This window comes from Dendrobates tinctorius, unplaced genomic scaffold (genome assembly GCF_039654945.1).
Source record: "Dendrobates tinctorius isolate UK_male_01 unplaced genomic scaffold, ASM3965494v1 ptg000070l, whole genome shotgun sequence".
Lineage (NCBI taxonomy): Eukaryota > Metazoa > Chordata > Amphibia > Anura > Dendrobatidae > Dendrobates > Dendrobates tinctorius.
The window spans coordinates 99,900,080-99,920,654 of NW_027361738.1; the positions used below are offsets into that span (position 1 = coordinate 99,900,080).

At 46.3% G+C, this 20,575-nt stretch overlaps 1 protein-coding gene across 2 annotated transcripts in view; it reads right to left on the reverse strand.

Moving 5' to 3' along the window:
- LOC141095857 (KAT8 regulatory NSL complex subunit 1-like) overlaps positions 1-20,575 on the reverse strand; it is a 74,657-nt gene that overhangs the window by 12,201 nt on the left and 41,881 nt on the right. For both annotated transcript variants that reach the window (XM_073582223.1, XM_073582222.1), the window contains exons 4-6: positions 6,520-6,635; positions 3,437-3,638; positions 1,976-2,135 (exon numbers count right to left, since the gene is read on the reverse strand). In XM_073582223.1, the coding sequence (XP_073438324.1) occupies positions 1,976-2,135; positions 3,437-3,638; positions 6,520-6,635 (478 nt within the window). The remainder of the gene's footprint in view (positions 1-1,975; positions 2,136-3,436; positions 3,639-6,519; positions 6,636-20,575) is intronic.

A 20,575-nucleotide genomic window follows, 5' to 3' on the forward strand; every position in this document is an offset into this window, starting at 1 on the left:
TAATAACACATAATAGTAGGCCACCATACACAGATGGCCGGCCGATCAAGCAGAAACTGGCAGGTCAGTAACTTATTGACTTACTTGCTGCCTTTTTATGCATACACAATTGTGTGAAAAGTGTTTGTCCCTCCCTGATTTCCTATTTTGCATTTTTCTCACAATTAAATGTTTCAGATCACCAAATATAAATATTAGACAAAGATAACAAAACGCAGTTTTTCTATCAAGGTCTTTATTAAGGGAAAAATAAATCCAAACCTACAGGGCCCTGTATGAAAAAGCAATGCCCCCCCCCCCCCCCCCCAATACACACACACACACACATTTTAAAACAAAAATAAACTGTGGTTTAATCACATCTTTGGGAAGCTGAGGTCACATTCCCTAGCCACACACAGGCCCAATTACTGCCACACCTATTCTCACTCAAGAAATCACTTAAATAGGACCTGCCTGACAGTGAAATAGACCACAAGATCCTCAAAAGCTAGACTTCATGCCGCAATGCAAAGAAGTCTGAAAAACGGAGAAAAAGTCATTGAGATTCATCACTCTGGAAAAGGTTAAAGCCATTTCAAAAGCTTTCGGACTCTAGAGAACCAGTGTGAGCCATTATCTGCAAATGACGAAAACATGGAACAGTGGTGAACCTTCCCAGAAGCACAGCGACGACTCATCCAAGAGGTCACAAAAGTCCCCACAACAACATCCAAAGAACTGCAGTCCTCACTTGTCTCAGTAAAGGTCAGTGTTCATGACTCCACAATAAGACTTGGGGAAAAAATGGCCTGCATGGCAGAGATCCAAGACTAAAACCACTTCTGTGCAATAACAAAGGCTCGTCTTAGTTGGGACAGAAAATATCTTGATCTCCAAAACTTTTGGGGGAATACTCTGGACTAACGAGACCAAACTTGAACTTATTGGAAGGTTTATGTCCCATTACATCTGGTGTAGAAGGAACACAGCATTTCCGAAAAGGAACATCATACCAATAGTAAAATATGGTGGTGGAGTGTGATGGTCTGGGGTTGTTTTGCTGCTTCAAGACTTGCTGCGGTAAATTGAACCGTGAATTCTGCTGTCTACCAAAGCTGAAGGAGAATGTCCAGCGATCTGTCCGTGGCCTCAAGCTGAAGTGCACTTGGGCTATGCAGCAAGACAATGATCCAAAACACACCAGCAAGTCCACCTCTGAATGGCTTAAGACAAAAGTAAGACTTGAGTGGCCTTGTCAAAGACTGGACAGTAATACAATGGAGATGCTGTGGCCTGACTTTAAATAGGCGGTTCATGCTCTGAAACCTCCAATGTGGCCGAGTTACAACAATTCTGCAAAGATGAGTGGCCAAAAATCTTCCAGAGCGTTGTAAAACACTCATTACCAATTATCACTTAATTTCAGTTGTTGCTGCTAAGGGCGGCTCAACCAGTTATTAGGTTTAGGGGGCAATCACTTTATCACACAGGGCCCTGTAGGTTTGGATCTCTTTTTCCCTTAATAAAGTTATTCATTTAAAAACTGCATTGTGTGATATCTTGCGTTATCTTTGTCAAATGTTTCAGATCACCAAACATATTGAAATATTAAAGTGTGACAAACATGCAGAAGAATAGGAAATCAGGAAGTGGGCAAACACTTTCACACAACTGTACGGCAGCCATTCCTTAAAGGGGTTGTCAGTTGTTTATGGCAGATGCACAGTATGTGCGACCAATACAGTAACAAAGCCTGCAACAATTCCGGTTAGAGAGGGGGGTCCTCCCTACTGAGGGCAGGAGGGACCCCCATGTATTAGACATTTATGGCATGTCCTGCGATGAGACAACCCCTTTAAACCATGCAAAGATTCAATTATTGCTTGTGAATGATCACAATAATAAACAGCAAAAATAAAACAGTGCCAGCCACTGCTTCTAGCTGTAGTTACATGCAGTGAAGAGGATACGATGGGTCCCACCAGCGGCTTACCGTAGGGGAAGGAGAGGATGGGGTGGTAGCATGGATCCGCTAGTGCCAGCCGCTCACACACAGTGCTGGGATGGGTAGCCTTCACATTGGTCTTGCATCCACATAAAATACAGGTGGTTGGAGGCTCACAACCGCACTTTGCAGACAACGGCTTCTGAGGCTAAATACAAGAAAAGATCATCAGCTACACAAAGGGCCAGGAAAGAACGGACAGTAATCACAAGAGACAGCCAGTAACCAAATCACACAAATGAGAACTGCAGAATAAGAATTTGCTGACAATATAAACAATTGAATGAGGTGGGGAATATTGCTGCAAATAGCTCATATACCTCCACCATAGATGTTACATCTAAGGCCGGTTTCACATTAGCGCATTTTATGCGCACGCACGGCCGGGGGTAGCTCCGCCCCCGATCCGGCTCTCTGCCCGGCGTGCCCGCCCCTTGCCTGTAGCGCCGCCTCCTAGCGGACGGCGGCGCCTGCGATCGGCGCACCCTATCTTTAGCATAGGGTGCGCCGATCGTGCGCAGGTCGTGCGCTAGTTGCGCTTTGACCTGCGCTGCGCACTTATGACGGTGCGCGCCAAAATCCGAAAAGTTGGATTTTGGCGCGCACGGCGCACCGTCAAAAGTGCGCAGCGCAGGTCAAAGCGCAACTAGCGCACGACCTGCGCACGATCGGCGCACCCTATGCTAAAGATAGGGTGCGCCGATCGCAGGCGCCGCTGTCCGCTAGGAGGCGGCGCTACAAGGAAGGGGCGGGCACGCCGGGCAGAGAGCCGGATCGGGGGCGGAGCTACCCCCGGCCGTGCGCGCGCTGAAAATGCGCTAGTGTGAAACCGGCCTAAGGCCATCAGGGGCAAGGACAGTAATATCACAAGTTTCCAGATTTGTGAGGGCAAACTAGGGGGAGCCTCTGGTTTCTGCAGGGAATATACTGCTAGCATTATGCTGTGTGATCAGAGGGCAGCAGTGACAGAGACCTCCAGTTCCATGGCTGGTCCTGGTGCTTATACCCAGACTCAATATTGGACAGGACGTCAGCGCTGGGCTCCCGATGTAGCTGATAAAGTCGCAAGTTACCACAACCAGCAGAGAGGAGTGAAGTAGGACCCAGGTGCAACGGTCTGGTCAGTTTACCATAGTCACAGATGGGAGACTTATTACCTGCAGACATCCCTAGCTCCTCTTATGATTACTTGACCGCAACGTGATAATTGTGACACTATACAAACAAGGTCACACCAGGCTGAATAATCAAAAGTCGAGACGGATAGCAGCTGGTAGGTAGAAGTTTGCAGGGCTCCAGAAGATCTGAGCCCAGCAAGTCTAAGAGCAAGAAATCCAGTAAGTGACCCAACGAGGAATTACAGTCTGGTTTTATACTGATCTCAGATCTGCATAACAAAGCTAGAACAGGTCAAGACCAGCAAATTGGTCAGGACACGTATATCATTACCTTCCTACTGAGAGACGACACGTCACTGGACCTGACCAATCTGCGTTTCTTGTGCCCACGCATGGGTCGCGTTCTGGCTGCCATGCAAGTGGGGTCCGGGAGCGCTGGTGCTGCAGGCAGGCCTTCTATTCGACGTTTTTTCCCCAGCACTTCATGATCCAGATCCTCTGTGGAACCATTACAACACAGACTGGAACGCACGCTGCATGGGAGAGAAATCATAGGACCTCAGTGTATGATGACTGACAGTACTGGACAGAAGTCCCCACCGTCTAGGACACTTCTACATGTAGCTAAGGATCTGAGGGGTCAAAATTGGAGAGGCCTTGAAAGATTATACCACAGTGGCTGAATCACCCTTCATACACCAAAGGCTACTCTTTCAGCACAGATCATTGCATCTTCGACAGGTATTTTTGCAAAAATAACCTTCAATTAGTAACTTTATAATTTGTCAAAAAGTTGTCTGTTTAGTTCTGATTTTTACATCAATGTGGCTTTTCCCAGACTTTAAATGATTCCTCAAGTTTGACTTTTTAAAAAGGTCACAAAATTCAGTCTTGGATATCGGTCAGGTGCCTCTCACAGCCAAACCCTTTGCACTGACTAGGGGCAGTACCCCAAAACAGTGTCTGCAAATTGAGATTCTGGCTTGGCTTTTATCCTAAGTCATGTAACAAGGCTCGTTAAAGGGTCGACATTGACTTTTAGGAGTGGTACTTCCAATAGGTGGCACTAGAGGTCTAGTCCTCTTCGTCTCTGAAGAGACAATTTGCATGATTTGTAAAAAAAATTAACCACAAAGACATTGTAAAGATTTTGGAAATAAAAACAAAAAAAAACAAAAAAAAAAACAAAACCCTGCTAGTCAGTACATGGAGCACCAGACTGTTCGGAGGAATGGAAACCCCTTATATTCATTAGTGTAACTACTTTGTTCTAGTGGATTTAGGGCACCAAAATTAGGACATCCAGGACGCTTTCGTCAAAGGAGCGTGACACTTGATTATCGCTCACTACAGTGGAGCTGCTAAACCAGACGCCCCAACATCCGAGCAGCGCCTCCAATGAGGACATGAGACGACTGCCTTATGGCCACCTTGTCTACCCCCATATTTACAGTTAGGTCCATATATATTTGGACAGACATTTTTCTAATTTTGGTTCTAGACATTACCACAATGAATTTTAAACAATTTAGATGCAGTTGAAGTTCAGACTTTCAGCTTTCATTTGAGGGTATCCACATTAACACTGGATGAAGGGTTTAAAGGGTTTAGGAGTTTCAGCTCCTTAACATGTGCCACCCTGTTTTTAAAGGGACCAAAACTAATTGGACAATTGACTCCAAGGCTATTTCATGGACAGGTGTGGGCAATCCCTTCGTTCTGTCATTCTCAATTAAGCAGATAAAAGGCCTGGAGTTGATTTGAGGTGTGATGCTTGCATTTGGAAGATTTTGCTGTGAAGGAAACATACGGTCAAAGGAGCTCTCCATGCAGGTGAAACAAGCCATCCTTAAGCTGCAAAAACAGAAAAACCCATCCGAGAAATTGCTAGAACATTAGGACTGGCAAAATCTACAGTTTGGTGCATCCTGAGAAAGAAAGAAAGCACTGGTGAACTCATCAATGCAAAAAGACCTGGGCGCCCACGGAAGACAACAGTGGTGGATGAGCGCAGAATAGTCTCCATGGTGAAGAGAAACCCCTTCACAACAGCCAACCAAGTGACCAACACTCTCCAGGAGGCAGGCGTATCAATATCCAAATCTACCATAAAGAGAAGACTGCATGAAAGTAAATACAGAGGGGTCACTGCACGGTGCAAGCCACTCATAAGCATCAAGAATCAAAAGGCTAGACTGGACTTTGCTAAAAAACATCTAAAAAAGCCAGCACAGTTCTGGAAGAACATTCTATGGACAGATGAAACCAAGATCAACCTCTACCAGAATGATGGAAAGAGAAAAGTATGGCGAAGGCGTGGTACAGCTCATGATCCAAAGCATACCACATCACCTGTAAAACACGGCGGAGGCAGTGTGATGGCTTGGGTATGCATGGCTGTTTATTGATGTGACACAGGACTGGTCGTCGTTTCATACTACAGATGGACAATGACCCAAAACAAAGCCAAAGCAACGCAAGCGTTTATTAAAGCAAAGAAGTGGAATATTCTTGAATGGCCAAGTCAGTCACCTGATCTCAACCCAATTGAGCAAGCATTTCACTTGTTAAAGACTAAACTTCAGACAGAAAGGCCCACAAACAGCAACTGAAAACCACCGCAGGGAAGGCCTGGCAGAGCAACAAAAAGGAGGAAACAAAGTCTGGTGATGTCCATGAGTTCAAGACTTTAGGCAGTCATTGCCAACAAAGGGTTTTCCACCAAGTACTAGAAATGAACATTTTATTTACAATTATTTTAGGCTAGTTTCACACATCCGGCTTTGTGTCTCCAGTGCCGTGCAGCGAAAAGCCGTAGGGGCAGATCCGGGATGTGCCGGAGACACCGGATGCCTGCGTGGCCGGATACAGTGGCGCCCACATTTAAAAGAGCAGCGCGAGACTCACAGTCTCCGCGCATGTGCTGTGAGAAAAACCGGTCCGGCGCTGTCAAAAAAAACGTTGCAGCGAACTTTTTTGCAGACACTGGACGGCTACTTCTTGCCGTACCCGGCAAAACCCGGATGCGCCGCATACCCATCTGGCACAGTGCGGCGACAATACAACTCTATGGGACAAAGCCGGATCCGGTTGTTCCAAATTTCGCCGCATCGTGCTGGATTCAAAAAGCCGGATGTGTGAAAGCAGCCTAATCTGTCCAATTACTTTTGGTCCCTTTAAAAACAGGGTGGTACCTGTTAAGGAGCTGCAACTCCCAAACCCTTCAACCAATTTTAATGTGGATACCCTCAAATGAAAGCTGAAAGTCTGAACTTCAACTGCATCTGAATTGTTTTGTTTAAAATTCATTGTGGTAATGTCTAGAACCAAAATTAGAAAAAAGTCTCAGTCCAAATATATATGGACCTAACTATCTGGTTACATTGGTGACAGAAGCAAACGGATAACACTAACCAATTTATGAGTCCGTTGACGAGACGAGATGGTTTTTGGGGTCCGGAGGAGTCACACGCTGGTGTGGAGAGAGGATTTTGACACGAGACATTTTCAGACGGTGTAAGGCGAGAACACTGCGCAAAAAAAAAAAAAAAAAAAAAAAAAAAGGCAAGAGATAACTAAAAGGTAGACGGTTCTTACAAAGAATACAGAACAAAGTGCTAACATTTCTTGTTAAAAAAAAGATGAAGCATCTTTGGATAATATATGACCCCCGTCTAGATGACAATAATAGTATTTGAGGAGAACAAGCGACTCCAGGCAATCCCCTTGGGTCTTAAGGTACCGTTACACTTAGCGATGCACCAGCGATCCCGACAACGAAATGGATCGCTGGTGCATCACTAAGTGGTCACTAGTGAGCTGCCACACAGGCAGATCTCACCAGTGACATAGCAGCGGTCGGGGGTCGCTACTTACCTGCCAGACGAGGCGATCCCAAAATCCTCCCGCCCCCGTTGCTCGTCTCCACAGTAGGAAGCCAAGCAGGAAGCTGACGACGAAAAACGGCCCAGGCCGTTCTCGCGCAATTAGCGATAACAAGCGAGGGAGCCGGTCGGAGGTAAGTATCACACACAGCGATATCGCTGCTGCGTCACAAAACCAGTGACACTATAGCGATATTGCTTAGTGTGACGGGGCCTTTAGTCTGTCAAATCAAAATCCTAGTCTGCTGTTCATGGCTGGTTTTAGAAGTTGTGTTTATGCCAAGGTTTTTTTTTCCCCTGGAGATTCAAGATAATAGGGAAATATGAAGCACGCTGCAGACCAGTTTCATGAGGTTTCCTATGAGATCCTCTAAAAAGGAAGAAAAAAAAAAAAAGGCACATTAAGGCTGATCAGGGCCATTTCTGGTAATGCTGGTTGTCTATGGCAGGGTCACATTGGGGTGTGATGAGCATCACTGCAAAACCACCTGCGACTGTCACCAACAATGTAACCACCTGCGTGACAAGTCTCCCAGAAAGAGGTGAGTGGGAGGCAACAACAAAAACAAACCGAAGAGGAATTTTAATAGGGAAACGCTTTCAATATCTATTAGCGGTAAAGCGGAGCTCCATACTGCGAAATCAGAAGGAGTTACGACTATAGATATCTGCGTTTCAGGGGAGCGATCACCTAAGAGGACCAGAAAATATTACAAAGAATGGAGCAGATCTAATTACCTGATTAACTTAAATCTACTTCAAAATGTGTTATGTCAATAACTTGCACCTTACTGGATATCAGCAGTGCCCCAAACAGCATTTTTTCTCCCTTTCACTATCAGTCAGTAAAGCAGAGTCCTCCCCTCGGTCACTAGGGCTGCTGGACTAAAGTGCAATCCTCTAGATACATTTATGGAGGAGGGAGGAAAGTTATCTTTTGCCATTTTCCTGCATCACGCCTTGTCAATATATCTTTGTACCGTGTTAGCCAGGAAGTAGATAGAATATTTAGAGTTGAGAGTCCTCGGTGGTTGAGGACTCTATTAGGTTATTTCTGTGCTGAGTATAAATGTGATTCTGCAGATGTTGTATTAGTCTATATGCCTGATGGAGACCTGAGTAGTCTCGAAAGCTGCAATGTGTTACCATCTTTTCAGTTAGCCACTAAAAAGGTATCAACCACTGAGGATGCTCAATTCTGAATATTCTTCTACTCAACTTTCACTACAGACTAGATAACAGCCCCCTGCATACCAGGAGCTTAGTGAGGCAGCTAGTGGGGTCTGCAACCACTTACAATAACCTGCTTCTAGTTACAGCTGTATTATAATGTGGATCATATCCGGTGTCACATCCTTTGCACACTGCTGCACTATTTGTTAGGATTTACTTTCTTTTTCTGTGTCTGAAGTACAGTGCCGGCAAAAAAGATTTTTACACTTGCGCAGCAAAAAAAAAAAAACTTTACATATAAAATCCACATCATAATTTCACTTTTTAAAAGTGTACACAATGGGGGAGATAATAAGAAACTGTCTAATATTAAAGCTGGCTTTGTTGCAAATATCAACCAATCAACGCTCAGTTTTCACTTCTCTGGTAAAGCGAAAGCTGCACTCTAGTTATGTGCAGCTCAGCCAGTTTTGCTATTAGGCAGTCTTTTATCATCTCCCTCAGTTTATTATCTCCCACAGTGGGTCGAAAGAAGCTTAAAATGGAAGAGAAATCCCGTGCCTTGGCTCTGCTCGAGAAGGGGGATTCGGTGATGGCTGTAGCTAGAGATCTGGAAGTGTTAAGAGAAGCAATTTATCAGCTGAAGCGGTCGGCAGCATCATTGCCTCCTGGGATGATACCGCTGAGGAAGTCAGGCTCTGGCGCACCCAAGACAACTTCACCAAGGACTGATAAGCTTCTGAGGCGTGAAGTGATGTCACATCCTTCTATAACTGCTGTTGAACTAAAAAACAAAGTACCCTATGCTCCTCCAGAACATCGCAACTAGGATAATTCATCACCGCCTGCAGAAGGACCTGGGACCTACCAAGTTGCCGTGCCGCAAAGAAGCCCCTGCTCACAGCAGCAACGAAGAAGAAAAGGCTTGCCTATATCAAGATTGGACATCTGAAGAGTGGAAGAAAGTGATGAGAGCACTTTCAGGCTGGTCAGGGGAGGCTCAAAGGTTGTGCGTCGTCCGAGTACCGAGTCAAGGTATGACCCAAAATATACAGTTTAGGCTAGTTTCACATTAGCGTTTACGGCCGCAGCGTCGCGCTGTTTACGGCCACCCCTAAGCCACGCCCCTGCCGCGCCTTCGCTGGTAGCTCTGCCTACGGACACATGACGCTGCATGTGTCCCCTATCTTTAGCACTGGGGACGCAGGCCGTGCGCAGTATGCGTTTGGCGGCGCATGAGTCCTTTTGACGCTGCGCCGAGTGCACCAAATTGCAGCCTGTTGCGTTTGCCATTCCATACTTATGTAAGTACCTGGATAAGAATGAAGTGATTAAACAGTCAGCATGGGTTTGTAACTAATAAGTCATGTCAGACTAACTTAATTTCCTTCTATGACGGAATCACTGATTGGGTGGATCAGGGAAATGCTGTATGTATAGTATATCTTGACTTCAGCAAAGCATTTGACAAAGTATCTCACACAATCCTTATTGAAAAAAATCACTAGGTATGGAATGGACAAGGCAACTGTTAGGTGGATTCATAACTGGCTAAGTGATCGGACCCAAAGTGTGGTCGTAAATGGTTGCACATCAAGTTGGAAGAATGTCTCAAGTGGGGTACCACAGGGCTCTATCCTGGGCCCTGTATTGTTCAACATCTTTATCAACGATTTAGATGAAGGAATTGAAGGTAAACTGATTAAATATACTGATGACACAAAGCTAGGAGGGATAGCTAATACTAGAGAAGAGAGAGGATTCAAAAAGATAAACTGGAGCAGTGGGCAGCAACTAACAGAATGGTTTTAACAGGGAAAAATGCAAAGTACTACATCTTGGCAATAAAAATTAAAAAAGCATATACAGAATGGGAGGAGTAGGGCTAAGCAACAGAACATGTGAAAAAGACTTGGGTATACTAATAGATCACAGACTGAATACGAGTCAACAGTGTGAGTCAACAGTGTGATGCAGCAGCAAAAAAAGGCAAATGCAATTCTAGGATGTATAAACGGAAGCATACAGTCTAGATCACGAAGTCATTATTGCCCTCTACTCCTCTTTGGTCAGACCTCATCTGAAATACTGTGTCCAGTTTTGGGCGCCACATTTTGAAAAAGACATCAGACTGGAGCAAGTTCAGAAAAGAGCGACCAGAATGGTGACCGGTCTGCAAATCCTGTCTTATGAGGAAAGGTTGCAGGATTTGGGAATGTTTAGCTTGCAAAAGAGAAGACTGAGAGGAGACTTAATAGCTGTCTACAAATATCTCAAGGGCTGTCACATTGTAGAAGGATCATCTTTATTCTCATTTGCACAAGGAAAGACTAGAAGCAATGGGATGAAACTGAATGGGAGGAGACACAGATTAGATATTAGAAAAAACTTTTTGACAGTTGAGGTGATCAATGAGTGGAACAGGCTGCCACGAAAGGTGGTGAGTTCTCCTTCAATAGAAGTCTCCAAACAGAGGCTGGATAGACATCTGTCTGGGATGATTTAGCGAAACCTGCTTTGAGCAGGAGGTTGGACCAGATGGCCCAGGCGGTCCCTTCTAACTCCAACATTCTATGAAAATCCAGAGAGCACCTGAATGACTTTATTGGGTCATTGACTTGCATTGGAGATTTACTGTGTTTTGCATCAAAATTTTTAAGCCTCATCGGATGTTCAAGACACCTGACCACTGCATGTAATCACTGGCTGCAGTGGGTCCTGCTGCTGAAGGTACATCCTTTTCTTTCAATTACGGTATTTATTTTAACAATTTAAATAGAAGAAGACATTAAAAAGAAAGGGAGAAAGTAAGAAAAGGAATTGAATTAAATTTTTTAATAGGGAGGTAAGAGTGAAAAATTCCAGAGAGCAGGGAAGGGGGTAAATTAAATAGAAGAAAAACAAAATAAAAGATCCCTGTAAATGGAAGAAAAGAAATAAGTTCTAACATACAAATAGCTTACAATCAGGGACTATAGAAGTATTGTAGAATCCTAGGAAAGAACCGGTTAGCAAATACAAGCCATTGCTTTAAAGAATTGCTGCTCTATGTAACCTTGTTTGGGTCAGGATACACCTGCGACCTTGGAGACGAACGTTTGGTATAGCCGCTTCCATTAGTAAGGTCTATCAGTATAAGGTGATTGCTGACGTCCAGTTGTAGCAGTAGCTTCTATCGTGAAGAATAATAATTCCATAAACTTTAGTCCTAGAAGTGTACAGTAATTGTAATCCATCAATTGTATTCTAGCCTGGGGATTAGACTTCTGATACTATATTTGCAGAGAATAGAAAGGTTTGTCCAGCGTCACACGACATTTCATCGATTAGGATAACCATATTTGTAATCCGATTAAGTGTCTTGTTTCTTAGAGTAACATTCTGGTTGGTGAAGGAGCTGTAGTCCTTCATCCAGGGATGAAACTGAAATCTTTTTCTCATAGTAGATCTGAAGGATAGCAGATTGCTACCATTTATAAGTTAGAGAGAGAGAATATTTGTATGTCTGTCAGAAATGATTTCAGGGTTAAATTTCCGGCTGACATCATTCCTCCACACATGTGCACTATAAAAATGCGGATCCTTCAGCACAAAAAACGTTACATGGTTCGTCCAGGCATCTTGGCGGACACAAAAAAAATTGACGGATCCGCAAAAAAACGGATCCAACGGATTGCCATCCGTCAAGATCCGCCGGTAATGCAAATCAATGGGGAAAAAAAACGGATCCGTCAAAAAAAATGGCGGATCCTTTTTTTGCAAAAACGGCGGATTTTTACTGATGGTCAAAAACAGAAGTGTGAAACAGGCCTAAGTTGTCACCATTGGGTGCGGAGGAAGCATTGCTGTTATATGCTGGCTGTGTTCCTTGTGTCTCCATTACATTATCATTTCCAAGGGTTAAAGCTTTATCAGAGTTATAATGTGAATGAGGATGAAGAGGGAGAGTTATAGTTGTACTTTCAGTAAGTATGACATGGAGCTATTGCTAATCTGCTGCCCATTTTACCATCAGTTTAATCCACTATGATGAAGCTGTAAAATACTTTTTCTCAAGGGCTCTGTAGCAGAACACTAAGTGTGTCCCTCTTCATCTAACCTCCCATACTGAGCTTCTGTTAAGCTGCAGAGCACATCACCTGCCTTCGATCACCCTGATCTGTCACCGCATTGGAAGCTTCAGAACCTGGAGTCATTGATCACAGGATCTTGGGATACCGATCACTCCACAGCGGTCTCCCACAAGTGATCTGCTGACTTAGGGTGTGTGCACACGCTGCAGATTTTGTTGTGGATTCATCTGCGCAGATTTTGCAAAACCCGCAGGTAAATCCGCAGGTCAAAAGACCTGCGGTTTACCTGCAGATTGGCCTGCGGTTTTGCCCTGCGGTTTATCACCTCTACAATGGAGGAGATGGTAAACCGCAGCGGAATCCGCAGAAATTATTAACATGTCAATTCTTTCTGCGGATTAGAAACCGCAGCAAATCCACGCGGAAAAATCCGCACCGTCTGCACTGCGGTTTCCATTTCCCATAGGATATTATGGCACTGTACACCGCAGCAGAACCTGCTGCGGATCTGCAGCGTGTGCACACACCCTAATATTTCCACCCTGTTAACACGAGGGAGAGGGCTCTCTCCCCTGCAGCCGCTGAAACAGTCAGCACCTACACCAGAGCGAGCAGGTATGACCACTCACCAGATCTTTATGCTGATATTGCATTAAGGGAAAGTTGGGGTCCTGGCTTCAGTATGGGAGGTGAAGCATAGCTTCTCTTTCAGAGTTCCACAGCTGTAGGCTTTACCAGGTCTCAAAATAGAGATCTCTGAAGTCAATTAGTTTTTTTTCTTAGATGCTTTAGGGCCAATAAGAAGGTGGTCTCTTCAGTGTTTGGAGCTTGCTTCTCTGCATAGACAGTAACTTTGGATTGTGTTCAGCGGTGTCTGAATCTGCATCTCGCTTCCCAGCTTACGGGCGGCACGGTGGCTCAGTGGTTAGCGGGTCCTGGGTTCGTATCCCACCAAGGACAACATCTGCAAGGAGTTTGTATGTTCTCCCCGTGTTTGCGTGGGTTTCCTCCGGGTACTCCGGTTTCCTCCCACATTCTAAAGACATACTAATAGGGAATTTAGATTGTGAGCCCCATCGGGGACAGTGATGATGTGTGTGTGCAAACTGTAAAGCGCTGCGGAATATGTTAGCGCTATATAAAAATAAAGATTATTATTATTATTGATTCAGAGCACAAATGTCTTGGGATCGTATTCTGTCTAGGAAGTTTTCCGAACATGATCCTGGAAGTCTTCTACCTTCGTAGTGTCAATTAAATCCACTTACAAGTTCTTGGATGTTTCCAGGCCTCACAGAACGTACGTCTGCTCCCGATCTCTGGCAAACCATGACCCCGATACCTGCTCTTCCTGTGCCAGTGCAGACCACGGAGACGCACGTGCTGGATCAGTGTAGGCGATTATCACTTCGTTTTTCTTTCCAGGTACAAGCCCCAAGGGGACTTTTCTTTGTCTGGACACCCATATATTAACACTGGTAGTGTTTTAATTGCAGCCGTTTAAAAAATTAGTCCCATTGCACCTCATTAGAAGATTGCTGGGCTATATGCCGCACAAGCCCGATGACCAGTCATACTGAACAAATTTGGTCATTAGAAGCCAATAATAATATCTGATCAATTAACCCCTCAGAAGTGGTGGCCAAAAATTCCTAGGAGAACAAATAAAATGTTTTAATATAAAAAAAATAAAAAAAAGATATATAAATGACTTGACAGGACAAAATTGCAGACATAATAAGCAATGAGGGAAAAAAAAGGAGAGGCTAGAATCACTGTTTTCCTGCGCCCTTATTTTGCTCTCAGGTCTTCAGACATGTTTATTGCAGGAGGTTTCACATTGGCATTTTCAATCTGTCACTCGCTGCAGTGCTTACAGGGCAGATGTGGTGCTGGCAGTGGTAAAGATTACCATGACTCAGCGCAGGTTAATCATCATGAGGTTTTTACAGGGAAATAAAGTTATCATTCTGTCTGAATTGTGACCCTCCCATCAATCACCATCCTGTTACTTTACCCCAAAGGCAACTAAAAGGCTGTGACATCTATCCTGACTCCGCAGACGGATGACAGAATGCTAGAAATACAGTCGCAGGGCACAACTAAAAGACTTGTCCATCATTGCTGCTGAAAGCCGCCACAATGTAGAAAACCCTTTCTCTACTTTTCCTGCTACACTTAAGCTACTGAGAAAATCAGTAACATCGCTGAATATGCTCCTGTCCTCAAGCAACATCCTCACGTCTGACAAAAAAAAACAAAAAACCCTTTAACTCAGGGGTCTCAATACTCGGCTGGGTATAATGACCGCACATAGAAAAACTTTGAATTGGGGGGACAATATCAGGACAATGATTTTTATTGATTTTTCTTCTCTACACCTTTTGAACATTTTGCAGTGTTTAAAAAAAAAAATAAATAAAATAAAATAGAGCACATGAATGTGGTGAAAAATGTGCATCATCTTGTAGATATGTCCCTATCCAGGTTCTCATATTGTAGTCAGGGCCCCAGATCCCCATATTGTAGATATCTCCCCATATTTAGATATGTCCCATAATTTGCCGTTCATATATACATAGGAAAAAAAATAAATAAATAAAAAAAAAAAAAAAAAAAAAAAAAAGATTTACTATACATGCGGCCGCAGGCACTGTGGATCCCTTGACAATCGCAGCCCGATACAGGATCCGCCACCGGCAGCACTTTCAGTAGAACATGTGCCCTTGGACAAACATTCCATTGAAATTAATTGCCGCACAGACTCTACACAGCAATACCAATGCAGGCCGGTGGCCAATCAGATGCCAGCAGCTGACATCTGCATGCTAGCGCATGACAGTGGTATCATACTCTGCCGCATGTCAGCTGCTGGACTTGGATTGGCCGGCATACGTATTGCTGTGTAGTGTCTTTTATCGGCAATACATTTCAATTGAATTTGAGTCAAACGCACATTCAGCTGAAAAGACTCTGCCGTTGGCGGCCCCCTGGACCGAGCAAGAATCGCCGAGTCTACAGAGCCTGCGGGCCACATGAAGTAGCATCAGGGGCCGCATCTGGCCCACAGGCCACATGTTTCAGACCCCTGCTTTAACTGGTTGCAGCTTTTTCCAGTGAAGTACGGGCCCCTGTGGCTCCACGCATCCTTCCTACTCTTCATGTCAATACATAGACGTACGACAGCTTTTTTTTTTGCAGGATCAGCTGTGGCTTTGAATGACTCCATTAGTTTTATCACATAAAAAAATTAAAAAATCCACACATTTCCACCTTTGTTTTGGCTTTACAGTGATTATGCGGTAAAGGAAGTTGCAACCAGATTCTCCAGGTTGGTACAATTTTACCAAATAAAACAATTTTTTCTTCCTGTATTCTAGTGGACAAAACAAAACTTTAGTGAGTCAATTTTTTGTTTACATTTTCCAAAACCCACGACCCTTGGGGTATGTGCACACCACATCTTTTTCAGAGAAAATCTGCCTGCAACACGCATGAAAAAGGCACAAAAAAAAAAAAAAATACCAAGAAGAACGAACATATATGCAAAAGCAATAACAAAATGACTTGCTCTGCATACGTTCAGTCTTTAAACTTAAAAACTTTAACAGCTTTGCAGTTACAAGACAATTCTTACATTTAGAATATGTTATTGGAGTTTTAGTATAAGGTTTAACCCCTAACAGCCAATGGTGAATATATTGCTCATGGAGCAAGTTTGGATGCGAGGAGTCGAGGCTGCCCCCCAGGTGGAGGATGCCAGCTAAATTAAATAGCCACAGCGGAGATCTGCATGCTGCCGTCAACCACTGAAAAGACGCCGCCGTCAACCACCAGCAGCATTTAAATGTTGGTGTTGCCGCTGTTTAGTGAGGAGCCGCAAGCTCTGACTTCCTCTGCCTATCAGTTACGTTCGATGGAAGAGGAGAGTGAAGTAGCAGCTGATGGGCTGTAGGGCTCGAGCGACAACGTCAAGTGAACACCGGAAGAGTCCGTGCCAACACCACTGGTACAACATCAGCACTGGGAGGAAAACAGTAATTTTATAATGTGGAAAACCATGATCGCGAAGGGGATCGTCAGAAGTGGACAACCTCTTTAATATAACATTTTATAGGCACCATCATCGCCCCTTACATATGGAAAAAAAAAAAAGGGAGATTTTTGTGTACTCACCATAAAATCTCTCTCTCTTAGCCTTTAATTGGGGGACACAGAACCGTGGGTGTTATGCTGCTGTCCACTAGGAGGCGACACTATGCATAATCTGAAAAAGATTAACTTTGGCTCCTCCTCTGCAGTATACACCCCTGGACGGCGTCAGCCTTCTCCAGTTTTGTGCAAAAGCATTAGGAGGAATATACCAGAAACATAACCATGCCTGTAAAAAAAAAAGGCTACTATAAACAGGCTCAAACAACAATATGAGAACCCAACCGTAACAACGGCCCGCAAGGGCTACAGGGTGGGAGCTGTGTCCCCCAATTAAAGGCTAAGAGAAAGAGATTTTACGGTGAGTACACAAAAATCTCCTTTACTCTGTCGCCTTATTGGGGGACACAGAACCGTGGGACGTCCTAAAGCAGTCCCTGGGTGGGAAGCAGTGGACGAATATTGTGCCGACAGTCCCCTAGACTTGGAGTACTGCCGCCTGCAGGACCCGTCTACCCAGGCTCGCATCCGCTGAGGACTGGGTATGCACTCTGTAGTGTTTTGTAAATGTGTGCAGGTTAGTCCAAGTGGCTGCCTTACACACTTGATGTGCTGAGGATTGATGCCGAATGGCCCAAGAGGCCCCTACCGCCCGCGTAGAGTGTGCCGTGATACCGGCCGGAAGAGGAGAATTGTTGAGGCGGTAAGCCTCTTGAATGGTGGACTTGATCCACCTAGCAAGGGTGGCTTTGGAAGCCGGTAGGCCCTTGCGAACGCCTTCTGGAAGAAGGAAAAGTGAATCAGACTTCCGGAAAGGAGCAGTCCTAGACACGTAAACACGCAATGCCCTGACAAGGTCAAGCGTATGCAGAGCCTTCTCTACCCTATGAACGGGAGCCGGGCAAAGAGACGGTAGTGATATTTCCTCATTGAGGTGGAAGCTGGACCCGACCTTCGGAAGGAAGGATGGTACTGTACGGAGAACCACCTTGTCCTGATGAAAAACCAGGAAGGGTTGTCTGCAGGAAAGAGCTGAAAGTTCAGACACCCTGCGTAGCGAGGTGATTGCCACCAGGAAAACCACTTTCTGCGATAGAAAGCGGAGTGAGACCACCATAAGGGGTTCAAAAGGAGGTGACTGTAGTGCTGTCAAGACCAGGTTGAGGTCCCACGTCTCCAACGGACGTTTGTAGGGGGGAACCAATCGGGAAACCCCTTGGAGAAAAGTCTACACTTGCGGCTTGTTAGCAATACGCCTCTGAAAGAGCACTGAAAGCGCTGAGAAACCTCTGATGGGAGGGAGCAATTGGTATATGCAGGTATGCGTCCTGTATGTCTATGGAGGCAAGATATTCTCCTTTTTCCATAGACGCAACGATTGACCGGAGGGATTCCATGCGGAAGTGACGAACTCGAACGTACTTGTTGAGTTGCTTGAGGTCTAGTATGGGTCGGACGCTGCCTCCCTTCTTGGGCACCACGAACAGGTTGGAGTAGAACCCTCGGAAGCGCTCTTCTGCTGGGACTGGCACTATGACTCCTGCTCGCAGGAGGGAAGAAACCGCTTGACGGAAGGCCTGAGCTTTGAGCGGGGATTTTGGAGGGACAGATGGAAAAAAACCTGTGCGGTGGGCTGGTAGTAAACTCGATTTTGTATCCTGAAGACACTATTTCCTTGACCCACTTGTCTTCTGTAATAGGCAGCCAGACCTGCTGAAAGAGTAGCAGTCGTCCGCCAACAAGTGGGGTGTCTTCGAGAGGGCATGAGTCAGGACGAGGGAAAAGTCTGAGGTTTTCCTCCTTTAGGTTTTGCCTGGCTTGCCTTTGATTGCCAGTTCCTGTCCGGCCTCTGTGCCGCCGTGTGTTGTCCCTGCGGGGGGGAACGATTACGGTTTTGTGCTGGGCGTGAGACGGACCAGCCCGAAGAATTCCGAAAGGATCGGAAACGAGATTGATTACGCCTTTTAAACGTGCGTTTTGGTCTTAGTTGAGGGAGGGAAGTACTTTTGCCCCCGGTAGCATTGGATATCATTGTATCCAGCTTTTCACCGAAAAGACGGCCACTGAAGTACGGGAGATTTGTTAGGGACTTTTTTGAGGCCGCATCCGCTTTCCATTCTCTTAGCCAGAGAATACGCCGGATTGTAATGGCGTTTGATGCTATTCCCGCTATTCCTCTTGCAGAGTCCAACGCTGCAAGGACCATGTAATCTGCCACCACTGCAATTTGCACCGCCTGGTCCGCCATCTGAGGATTTGAAGCTTGAAGGCCCTTTTGCAATAGAGCAGCCCAAGCCATGATGGCCTTGGCTGCCCAGACTAAAGCAAATGCGGGAGCCAAAGAGGCACCTGCCGCTTCAAAGATTGAACGAGCCATGCGTTCGACTTGTCTGTCTGCTGTGTCCTTGAGGGTTGATCTGTCCGGCAGCGAGAGAAGCGTTTGTGCTGCCAGCCCAGAGACTGGAGGGTCCACTTCAGGCGGATCTGTCCAATCCTTGGTGTCTTTCTGTGGAAAGGGGTATTTTGCTTCCAAATACTTGCGATTGGCGAATTTTTTCTCAGGCTGCGAAAAATGCTTAGAAAGGATTTTTTGGAATTCCGGGTGATTAGGGAAGACCTTCGATGGTTTCTGAACACTTTCAAAGGAAATGTGTTCTGGTGCTTCCGGGGTTGGATCTGAAATGTCCAGCACCCGAAGGATGGAAGAGACGATATCCTCAACTATCGCAGTATTGCTAGGGGGACTAGGGAGCAAAGCGTTCTCTGTTTCGTTATCTGAATTGGAGTCACATATGCCCTCTGAGTCCTGCGCATCGCTAAGGAGCTCCCTAGCGGGCGAACTAGAGCGGAGGTTTCCCGTAGTCTGGGATCATTGTGGAGATCCGCATTGTCCTTCTCTATCAGGGGACGGCCTCGGTGACCTGAGGCCACTGTGTCTTTCCCTGGAGGGGGAAGACCTATTGCTATGTGATGACACAGCTGAACGCGACCTGTGGGTCCGCTTACGCCTCGAACTGTCAGAAGCGCCCTGATCATGAGACCGGACGTCCCTTTGCTGGGTAACGTTCATAGCCGAGGCATGACCCTGCAGAGCCTGCAGTAATGTGGAGGTCAGGTTATCTATAGACTGTGTCATAGACTGCGTCATCTGAGTTGCCCATTCCAGCGCAGTAGCGGTCGCAGAAGCGTTGGTAGGGACTTCTTGGGGTTCTGCTCCGTTTTTTTTTGGGTACAGTCCCGGCAGTGCGGATACGTGCTGCCGCTGGGGAGAGTGCAGACTGCATAAAAGCAGTCTTGCCTGGTTCTTTTCTTTGAGCCCGACATAGTACCTAGGCTGATTAATAGAGACCCTACAGGGGTATCTACGCAGAGGAAAAAGGAGTAGGAGAGCGCTATAGGTTATAGGAATTCACAGCTGAGTACCAAGGACCCAGCTGTGATCTTACCCCACCGGTGCTCCCCTTAGGTCCAGCGCTGATAAGCCCCATGTCCTGTGCCCCCCGGAGACTCTGTGCTGCCTTCCTCCAGGTGCAGCAAGATGGCCACCGGATTCTGAGGTGGAGAGGGAAGGGGGCGGAGAGCTGGAAAAGGGCGCGCTGGGCCATGTAAAAGCGCGCCCTTCCTGCCTCGATCCGCCCCTTCTATGACACTGCAGTGTCATTTTCGTCATCCGGGGGGGCGTGCCAGGGGCGGGGCGGGGAAAAGGCGGCGGCTTCGGCTAGGCCGAAGCCGCGGTCTAAATTAGAGGCCTGATGCCCAGGAGGGCTCCAGAGCGGCGCGGTAGTCCGGGAGGGGGTCGGATTTGCACCGGACCCCCCCAGAATGGGCGACTGGCTAGCGGTGGGGGCAGCAGTGCTAGCGGTTCCTGTGTGGGGGGTCCCTGGAGCGCCATGGAGCCACTGCTGCTGCAGAGGCAGGGGCGCAGAAAGCCCTGTCTCTGCTGTGCCACGTCTGCCTGCACCCTCCCCCGGCCCCAGCAGGATCCCACAGCTGGGCTGGGGTCCCTGGTGCAGAATGCTGTCTGTACTCCGACCCTACCTGCAGCGTCTCAACCTAATGCCCCCTGCGGGGGATTAGGGAGGGTGCGTCTGTCACCGTCAGGGGGTCTTCATCCTTGCCTCAACCTCAACCCAGACCCTGAAGGGGGTTGGGGAAGGAGGGGGGGGTCTCAACTTCGGACCAGTACCC